The sequence below is a fragment of the Crocodylus porosus genome, unplaced genomic scaffold, assembly GCF_001723895.1.
Source record: "Crocodylus porosus isolate Cpor-Errol unplaced genomic scaffold, CroPor_comp1, whole genome shotgun sequence".
Taxonomy (NCBI): Eukaryota; Metazoa; Chordata; order Crocodylia; family Crocodylidae; genus Crocodylus; species Crocodylus porosus.
In genome coordinates, this window is record NW_017728931.1 from 106,012,327 (window position 1) to 106,023,194 (window position 10,868).

The 10,868-nt window shown below is 46.3% G+C and overlaps 1 protein-coding gene across 1 annotated transcript in view; it reads right to left on the reverse strand.

The window, feature by feature from the left end:
• Window positions 1-10,868, reverse strand: part of POT1 (protection of telomeres 1) — a 173,258-nt gene that overhangs the window by 117,043 nt on the left and 45,347 nt on the right. Inside the window, exon 6 of the mRNA XM_019543458.1 lies at window positions 9,180-9,294. Within this exon, the coding sequence (XP_019399003.1) occupies window positions 9,180-9,294 (115 nt within the window). The remainder of the gene's footprint in view (window positions 1-9,179; window positions 9,295-10,868) is intronic.

A 10,868-nucleotide genomic window follows, 5' to 3' on the forward strand; every position in this document is an offset into this window, starting at 1 on the left:
GGGCATGGGGGCGGGGGCAGGGGCAGGCGTGTGCCCTTGGAGCTGCATGGGGTGGGGGCAGGCCAGGAAGAACCCCACACAGTCCCAGCCCCATCCTAAGGACTACTGGGGGTACACATGGAGTGCAAGCAGTGGGGTGCCTGGGGTAGGCTGCCCATCTTCCAGCTACTCATTTTCCTGCTGCTGCTTCCCCTGTGGGGGGATGAAGGTAAAAAGACACTCCAATAACTAGATTTTAGACATGGAAAATGAAAACAGATTTGTAATTTTCCATGTCTAAAATCTTCTAATTATTGGGGAACCATCTTAAATATGGAGTGGTCTTGGATTCAGTTAATGGGGTAAACTGCTGAAAAAACCAGTTTTATATATAAAAATACCATACAAGACCTATGTTACATACACCAGAGTCTTTAATAATGTGATATGGATTGGCCAAGCAACTTTAACAACCAATTCACCCAAGCATCTACTAATAAAAAGATTAAATAGGAAAGCAGTTGGCTGTAAGTGAAAGCCTTATTAAAGTTGCAAATTAATCACTACTGTAAAGGAAGAGATAAATACTTTTAAATTACATTCTCAAAATGCATAGCTATCTCAGTTGTGGAGCTTTTAAGCATTTACACCATATTAGCTAGGCAACTTGTAAAACAAACTTACTTATCAATAACTTTCATGTTGCAGTAGTGTAAGAGTGATGTTGTAGGTGTCATGGTGTAGAAACTATACAAGGGGCAAGGTTTTGTCGGGTAAAAGATGTCGCCTAAGAAATCCTTATCGATAAGTGGAATTCTTTAAAACGCATTGTTCATACACACTTTCCTACTGTGCACACATTTTCCTGAAGCACTTGAGATCAGAGCTTTCTCCTTAGCAGTACTATACAGAACAAAGCCTGACCCTCCACATTCTGTGCACGAAACTATTCCTTCTCCTTCCAGCCTTCTCAACTACAGAATCTCAGCGAGCCAATGGATGAAGGGAGTAGAATGTACAGATGGACAACATATCTTGAAGAACTACGGTTTTTAGCAACTTTTTTCCCTTTCAAGTGCTTGCTCAGATGTACTTTCCACTGGAGTGCCTCAGACTTCAGGCCAGGGTTTGGAGTCCTATGTGATTAGCAACTAAGAAACTTGTATACCAAATACACTTCCTGTTCCAGAAGCTTCTGGGACAGCAAAATGCAATGTGAATGAGCACCCTGTATTGTAAGAGATGTGAAAGTGTCCCAATTCCAAAGTCAAGGCAGTCATAGTTTCATACTTTCATAGTTGGTAGGTTTGGAAGGGACCTAAGCAGATCAAGTCCAACCCCCTGCAATGGGCAGGAGAGGATTCTGGGGTCAAACGACCCCAGCTAGGTAGCTGTCTAGCCTCCTTTTGAAGACCCCCAGGGTAGGAGCAAGCACCACTTCCCTTGGAAGTTGGTTCCAGCTCCCAGCCACCCTGACTGTGAAGTCGTGCCTCCTGATGTCTAGCCTGAATCTATCCTCAGTCAACTTATGGTTGCTGTTTCTTGTTACTCCTGGTATTGCTTGTGGGAGGGACTTTCCCATTGCCTGCTGGTCCCCCTTGGCCAGTTTATAGGTGGCCACCAGATCTCCTCTCAGCCTTCTTTTGCGGAGGCTGAACAGGTTCAGGTCCTGTAGCCTCTCCTCATAGGGCCTGCCCTACTTCCCCAATCATGCAAGTGGCCCTCCTTTGGACCCTCTCGATGCTGCCTACATCCCTCCTGAAGTGCGGCGCCTAGAACTGGACGCAGTACTCCAACTGCAGCCTGACCAATGTCACATAGAGGGGGAGGATCATTGGACCTGCTCATGATGCACCTATGGATGCCATGACCTATGGTTAGCCTTCCTGACCGTGTCCCCACATTGGTGACCCGTGTTCATCTTGGAATCAACAGCAACTCCAAGATCCTTTTCTGCCTCTGTAATGACAAGAAGGGAGTTCCCCAGCCTGTAGGTATGCTGCTGGTTCTTCCTTCCAGGTGCAGTACCTTGCACTTGTCTGTATTGAAACCCATCCTATTCGCATCACCCACCTCTGTAACCTGCCCAGATCTAGTTGTAGCTTGTCCCTCTCTTCTAGCGTGCTCACTTCTCCCCACATCTTAGTGTTATCTGCGAACTCGAACAAAGTGCTTTTCTCCCCCTCGTCCAAGTCACCAATGAAGACATTGAACAGTGTGGGACCAAGGACAGTGGGGAACCCCACTGCCCATGTCCCTCCAGTCAGGCAAATAAATCTTGCCTTCTCGCAGTGCTTTACCAATTGCCTCTTTACAATAATCCCCCTTGCATATGCATCCTTATATTTCATATAATTGCCTTAAACATTTGAAAATGGTTAATAAAACTGTAGGATGCAATCTTCTGTTATGTTATCCTCTGTTATACAATTTGTTGGAGTGGTCCCACACCACAGCTGGCTCTCCCATGGAACAGACTGTGTTTGAAAGCTTGCTAAGAAGAATTTTTCCAACTATTTAAGTTGGTCTAATAAAAGATATCAGATTTATTCAAAGAACTTGTCTGCCTACGTCTTTAGACCAATATGGCTACAACCTACACCCCTGGAGCAATAGCCTATATGTTTTCACACACATGAGGTTGGGACGGGGAAGGGGAAGAAATCAGACACAGCCTACCTGCTCTTTTTTCAGCTGCAAGAGCTAAGATAAGAGAAATAGAATAATCTCTGGCTTTCAAGAAGTAAAAGGTAACTTTTATTGCATCTAAAGACAGGAAAATTACCTGCTTAATGCACACCACCCTGGGCAATAATCTGATGCACAACTGAAAAAAAAGTAATCTTTACGGTTCTCTGTATCTAGTTACGCTTTCCTATTAAAATTACAGGTTGAGAATGTTTCAATGAATCCAATTTTTCAAATCATTAAGACTTGCCACATATGAACAGGTCTAACATAAGTAAATAGCCATCAGAAAGCACCATTTATTTGCCCAAGAATTTGACAAGTCCACTTCAGTGACAGAAAGACCACGGCACACAGTTCATGAAAAAGAAAAGAACCAGGTCTTGTGAACCAATACTCAAATAACATATAATCTAGGGATGTAAATACTGATTAAATAAGTACCTTTTTAAACTCCTCAGAAGTTATTAGTTAAACGGCTTCTACCAGAAAACCATTATTGGGCTGGTTTCTACCAAAAACCCAGCCCACACCTGTATTCACTTGTTCTCCGGGCAGCAGCAGCAAGTTAGGAAAGTCCCTTGTGTGCTGTTGCCACCTGTGGCTTTACGGGGCTGTGGTGGCGCTTGCTGCCGCTGCCTGCAGCTGCCCCCCTTCTTCCCTTGGCAGCTGTGTACTGGCAGCAGCAGCAGGCTGGGAAAGCCCCTCACTCGCTGCTGCTGCCCGCACATGGCTACCTGGGTGCTGTCCATGGAGCCTCAGCCCAGCTCGTTGCCGGCAGTGGATGCACACATGCTTCAGGGCGAACGGTAGGGAAGGGGCTGGGGTTGCTCTGCCTCAAGGATTGGGTCCCTCACAACTCCCCATTGCATGAAGTACTAGTCTTCCCTCCCCCTCTCCTCCTTGTCCCTCTCTTCCTCTCTTTCTGGTCTCCCCGGTGCCTTCAGGGGCACCATGCCGCTTCCCTTCCCCCCAGAACTGCTCTCTGCCCTGCACTAAGTGATAACTGGCAAGGTATACTGGTAATCAATATATGAACATTTAAGAATTTAAATGTTTAACCATTCACATCCCTAATATAATCACCTTGCCTCTTGAGACAAATTCTGTTCTCTGCTCCATATGATCGACCTTCATTTCTAGCTTTGTATTCTCCCTTAAAAAATGAGGTCTTTTAGAGACTTCAGTGGCAGTACACAGAACAGGGGGCATTCTCCCATGGCTGGAACTGTCCTGGGCCTCTGGACCATTCTCCTGCAGAAGGAACCAGAGGCGCAGGAGGATCCCACCTGCTGCTGGAGATGGTCCCACTCCATGCACCTCTCTGGGTCACCCAGAAAGGATAAGAGTGTAAGAGAAAATGGCAATACAATCATAAAAAGCAGATAACCCTTGAAAAAGCAGATAATCTTTTTCTTCCCCCTAAAATTAAAAGATCGCCTCTTACTGACAGTAAGCAACGTGTACTTCTCGCTGACAGTAATGTGTAACCACGAAACCACTCTAAACCAGCCCAAGCTTGCTCTGTACCATGTTTTGTAATTTTGTAACAGCAAGGGAAAAAACCCAATGCGCGCGCAACAATGTAGCAATGCAATGCTTAATGTATAAATACCAAGCTGTAAACTCAGTTCGGGGGGAACTCTCTGTCTTTGTGACACTGGGTGGTGGCCCCCCTCTGCAGAGAAATAAATCATCTTGCCAACACTCCCTCATTCTCTGCCTATTGATTGTGGCTCGGAATGAGCCCAGCAAAAGGGACGAGATAAGTGCTCCTTGGTGTATGAGCACACCCTTCGGTGTATGGGTGCTACACAGTAGCTGATCAAATTTCCCCAACAAAGGGGCAGTAGGCAGAGGCAGTGCAGCTGGATCCATCCCACAGGGGGATGGGTTCCACTGTGTGTAGTGTCCATTGCCTGTGCAAAGACCAGTTCTACAGTCTGAGCAGGGACAGAAGGCAAACCCCCAGGGCTTGATTATTCCCTAGACTGTTCCAGCCTGGGGGATGCCTCCCTCCATCTTCCCTTATATAGATCTTGGTTTGGGATGTTTCCCACCATGGGAGAACACCCCCTCCCCACCTGTCTCACCAATCAGGTAACTGGCAGGACAGGCAAGGAGGCATTCTCCTGAGGCTGAAATCTTCCTGGGGCTCCAAGAGAGTTCCAGTCCCAGGCATGTCCGCCTCCTGGTCTGTGCCAGAGCCCAGATCAGTTCAGTGGCTGGGAGGGCATTGGGTCTCCAAAGGGCTCCCTGACAGCTCGCCTTCAGTGGACTATAAGGGATGCAGTGATCCCCATCCTCTTGCTCCATTGGAGGAAGGGTAAGAGAGCAAAGGACTGTGAGATACTGGGTGTCCTCAACACGAGAGAAGCATACAGCCATTCAAATTAGTGCAGGAGAGGACAGATCTTCCTGATCAGAAGCGAGAAAAAGCCAGTTCTCTTCCACAAGAAATCCCTTGAATGACTGTACACTCTGCTGGGAGAAAGGCTTTTCTCCTTTCATCTTTGACAAAAAGCCAGGAGCAGATAAATATTAATTTTCTGAATTTTTTAGGGGCCTCAAAGCGCCCCCCAACACAGCTAGTGCTTCCTGGTGCAGCCACCCAGAGGGCACTAAGGGGATGTTCTGCATCTCTGCCGTGTCACCACTGCCTCTGGGCTGCCCCGTGGAGCAGCGGTGGCAGTGGAAAGTAGGCATAGGCAGCCTTCTGGGCTGTAAGCGGCTGCATCAGGGAGCGCTGGACACAGGAGGTGGAGGGGCTCTATTGAGCTGGGCGAGTACCCCTCTCTCCCTGCTGGCGCAGCCCAGCCCAGCTCCATAGACCCTTACCAGCCCACGCCCTGGACTCCTGCTGCTCCACTCCGGGCCCCGCTGGCACTGGCCCTGGATTCTGGGATGGGCTCTGTGCTCCTGCATGCTGCTCACTTCCACTGTCCCCTGCCTCTGCTTTCCCCGCTTTCCTGCCTAATCGCTGGCTGCTCTGCACCATGTGGCTCCCATACCCACAATACCATACCCACACACACACACATTCCCACAAACCCCACACCCACCAACCTGTACCCCCCCTGTACACCCCACACAATATACAAGTAAGACTGCATTTTCAGCTATTATGCAATCACTTCTAGATATACAGCACAAACGCACACAAAAGAGGACAGAAATATATATTTTTAATTAAATTAAAATATATCATTATGGGCCTCTGGTTTTTAGTATATAATTTGGTTTTTCCCCCCTTAAGATGGCAAACCCTCTTTCCCAAAGGCAGGGCCATCCCTGGGGTGGGGGGTGAAGCAGGGCTTTGGGGAGCTCCATGGAGCTGGCGGTGGCAGCTTCTTTGGGTCTGGGATCAGAGCAGGGGCGGGGCCCCACATGGGCTGATTTGCCCCGAGCCCTGCACCCTGCTTGGGTTGCCTCTGCCAAAGGAGTACTTCCAGGGGCAATGGAATGGACTTTTGGTGGCAAAGGTCAGAGGTTAGGGGCAGGACTCCAGGCCCAAGATGGAGACCAAGAGACAGAGATATTCATGCGGCCCTCAACAGCTTGCCAAAACTCGGTTAGCAGCCCTCCACCTGAAATAATTGCCCATTTAATAAACCATTTAGTAACTGATCATCTTTCATTTTAAAATCAATTAGTTTGGTCTTCATTACGGAAACTCATTGCTTGTACTATAGTAGTTCTGAAACTCTGCAGAAACTATGGACACTCCTTGTCATACTTAAGGCACCCCTACATAACTTTTATGAATTGAGCAGCACCCCATTTAAGAAAGTATCTTAAGACAATATTTATCTCCTTGCAAAGGGGGCTGGTATTCTGTGCAGGTGAACAGCAGACAGGGAGAGCCTGAGCCTACCCTTGTCTGCTTATCTCCTCACACTTCACTTGTTTCCTTATACTTCCTGTGGCACCCTGGTCGAAAATCATCGCTCTAATGGTTGAAACCTTCTTCTGATTCCCATTCCAAATTTATCCATGTCATCTGGCTCCCATGACTCCCCATAGGTCTGGAAATTTGGTAGCAGGGGAGCAGTAGCACTGCTCTCCTCTTCCTGGACCCATCTCGGGACCCACGGGGAGACCCTGGCCTTATACCCTAGATCCAGCAGGCAGGGGCCGCACCAGGTCATAGGCCCAATCCTAGTGCAAGAGGCCAGGATGAGGCAGTACCAGGCCTCCAGGACCCAATCTCAGCATGCAGGAATTGAGAGGTGGTGCTTCTGGGCCCCAGGATCCAACTGTGGCACACAGAGGGCTGTACCAGGCTCCTGGTACCCAATCCTGGAGGAAGGGGACAGTGTCAGACCACTGGGACCAAATCCCAGAGCATAGGGAGAGGCTGGTACCGTGTCCCAAGGCCCAATCCAGCCCTATGCTACTAATATGGCCCACTAGGCCACTGCTATAACCCATCTTCATTCCATATTACTTTGCTCCAAGGACCCCGGTTTTCTGTTTGCCATGAAAAAATGTGGTAAAATGCAGAATTTCTCATTTGTGGAGAAAAATATGGGGAACAGTGGGTTTCCCCTTGTAGACCAGCAGATTTCCAGCTTGCAAGAGGTTGTGGGGGAGCAGGAAGAAGGCATCAGGCAGGGAGTGCCACATACATAGTAGTTCAAGTCTCCTAGGGGTAGCACCAAGCTTCCCCACCCCGCTCTGCCTTGTCATGCTGGGTCCGGCCCAACTGGGCCACGGAGGCTCCTGTGGGGAGAGCAGCAGGGCGGGAAGCCCTGAGCCCACAGTGGGCAGCCTATATCCACCCATCCCCAACGGGCTCCAGTCCAGCTGTGCTGCCCATGAGGGAAGGGGAGCTGGGCTCCATTCTTTACTGCAACTGCAGCAGCTGCCACCTCCCACAGGGGCTCGGGCATTACTGGAAGGGGGAGAGCTGCAGATCTGGGTCTCTGGCCCTGGTCACCCTGGCAGCTGGGAGCCCTCCCTGGCAGAGCTGGGTGGATGTGGAGGGGCTGTGGGTCAGGAGTGAGGGGCAGTGGCATGTACAGGGCACTGGCATACCAGGACTACTCAGTGCCACAAAGCAGTGGGGGGAACAGATGGAAGGAAACAAGCACAGCTAGACCAGCACCCTGGTGAGTCAAGTGGGCAGGTGGAGCTCTAAAAACACCCCAAATTAAACAACAAAATATACAGGTATTTAGAATTTGTTTTATTATAGTGATTGAGGCACTGGTAGTCTTCTAAACTGCTTTAAAGTTGTAAATATATCAATAAAACATTGTGTTCAACAGATACATACACACACACACACATATATATATATACACACACACACAGCAGTGCTTCATTTTAATCATGGAAAAATAAAGATTTGGGGGGTTTTGTGGGGGGTTTTTTAATCAGAGAATTTGCAATTTTTAAATAGAGAAAACCAAGATCCCTGCTGATCTCTATCCCTACATAAATCCAATCCTGAGAGGTTAGAGCAGACTCTCTGTATTATCTTGTCAGCTCTTCTAAAGTTTATCACATATTACCAAACCACCTTCATCATCCTTCTTTCCTTGTATTCTTTATAAGCTTCAAAATCTGTGTGGAATCATGATCGTTATTCCACTGCATTTGTGTTATTCTCATAACACCCGGTTTTATGTTCTGCACAAGTAGTTCAAGTTTCCTTGGACATGTCTATATACAAGAGTTGTATCACTTCAAATTTTACTGCTACAATAGAAGCATTCCCCCCTCCTCCCCCTCACCAATATCGTTATTCATTTATGAAAAGGAGAATATATTACATTGCTGCAAAAAAAGTTTCTACTGTAATAACTGCATTCATGCCAAGGTTGTTTTAGTATAACTTTAAGAAAAAACAAAACTCATATTCCAACTAATACAAACTCCTGTAGATGCGGTCTTAATTTAAAAGCCAATATAATAACCAATTTCCAAGACCACCCCCACAACTAACCTGATAATAAACACAGGATTTGTTTCATGCTAAAGACCTGATAAATTGTCCACCTGTGTATATACAGAGCACCTTCTAAAACATAGTATTCTAGCATAATGCCATAATCAACCAGCATCCTACCATGAATAATTTATGCTCTGAATAACAGATAAAATACCATTACATTTAGCCCATATCACAATTTCAATTACCATTAATATCTCACAAAACAATCATCACACAGTAGCAGAACAATCTATGCCCTAAAAAAACAGGTACAGCACTTTTATACTTCAAATCATTTCCCCTAGTTCGCATGGACTATTAACTTAAGATTACTTTTTTTTTTTTTTATGTTGTCTTCACCAATCTGTCTAAACTGAACTATATGTATTTTGTAATGGAGAAAGCTTTTAAAAAACCTATTTTCTAGGAATAAGAGTAACTTGTTATTTTGTTTTCTTAACTTTAACACTGCAGCTTTGTGGGCATGGAATTACCAGAAAGCTGGAAATATCTATTTAAAAAAAAATCCTTTTTGGATTGAGAATTTAAATGTTTAGTTTGATACAGTACATACCAGTTCCTTTGCTTATATATGGAGGCTTGAAGAATTTTACAACACCATACAAGTTGACTGTAGTACCTCCTGTAAGATGATTCAGAGGGGTATACGTGTATTTCAGAGCAACAGGCTGGGAAGATAAGATAACATCTGGGTATGATAATGTAATTCAAAAAAATATTATGCCAAAACTATTTCTTTATAAACATTTTTTCCTGTTTTTTTCTATTTATTTTTAAAGGCTATCTGGTCCAGTCCCCTTGGGTGGTAGAGCAGGATTCCATCTTCCTTATTTTAAAAGCTCAAGATAAATATATCCACTGTCCACAGGCAGTCAGCAAGCATGAAGAAATTTCATTTCCACTCTCCACTGCTTTTCATGATTGTTTCCCGTATTCTATACAACTGCATTCAATTGAATTTGAACGAGCCTCTTAGTGAATTAAAAAAAACCCAGATATGACAAAGCACATTAAAAATACTTTTTTGATTGCTTTGAACATGCTTCAGATCAGTGTAGCATCTGAAGACATTTATAGATGGATTAGTACAGGGATGGTCAACCTGCAGCACACAAAATACAAGTGGCATGGGCAGCCTGTGGTATGGGTATGGTACAGCAGATCAGGGAATGGATAAGCAGCATAGTGGTAGTTAGGGCAGGAAGCAGAAAGAAAAGCAGCAGATGGGAGAAGAAAACAGAGCAGAAAAAAGAAAGCACAGCAATGGATCAGACAAGGGAAGGACACTGGAGTGGCACTCAGGAAATTATGGGGCTAATTTGTGACCCACCTCCCAAAAAGGCTGACCCCCACTGCAGTAGTACATAGAGACAGGCATTTTTTCTTTTTACATTAGACATAATTCTGCTTTTGGATCTTAGATCTCCAAGTCATAAAGTAATAATATTTTACACTGTCACCTACAGAGGCAACTTGAGGTTGAACAATATGCCAGTTTCTTTCAAGAACAACAAAAAAAGTTCCACAAAACTAACAAAAATTTGTGGATATCAAAGCTATACCAAAAGAAAATCTCCACTAAAATACATGCAGGGCCCTGGCAGAAATTAATATTGCAATGGGATCTGAGAAATTCTATCACAGATCCCCAAAACCACAGATCCTGCTATGCCAGACGTGCATGACAGCACACGTGATTTTGGGGTTTGGGGATAAAATCTCTCAGGTCCTGTGCCATGTCAGGGGTTGGCCTTGATCAGAGACTCAGTCCTTGATCCAGAGATCCTCTCCTGCCTAGACCTGTAGGGCACGTCCAGACAAGCGCGCACATGCCTCTTGCCCCACCTCAAACCCCTCTGAGGCAGGGCAACGGGAATGTGTGGGAACGAAAAAATGCATACAAACTTGCAGCACGGGAATAAAATTAGACCCCTGGATATCCAGGGGTCTAAAAAAACAAAAACAAAAACCCACTCTGCAATAGAGGAGAGCAAGGCACAGTTCAAGACCATGCCCAGAGCCAGTCCTCCAAAAGAGATGCTCTGGTTTTGGCCAGAGTGTCTCTTTGGTGTTCCTGCTGCCCCTGGCACTGTCAGAGGCAAGTTGGTGGGGGAGGGGTTTCATGGGAGTGGGTGCGTGAGGGGTGGCAGGGGGATGTGGGGGGAGTTTGGAGAGTAGCACGGGGGGAGGATATCCCTGGGGCTGCGGGGGTGGTGAGGACCTGGCCCAGATCCCTGAGGCT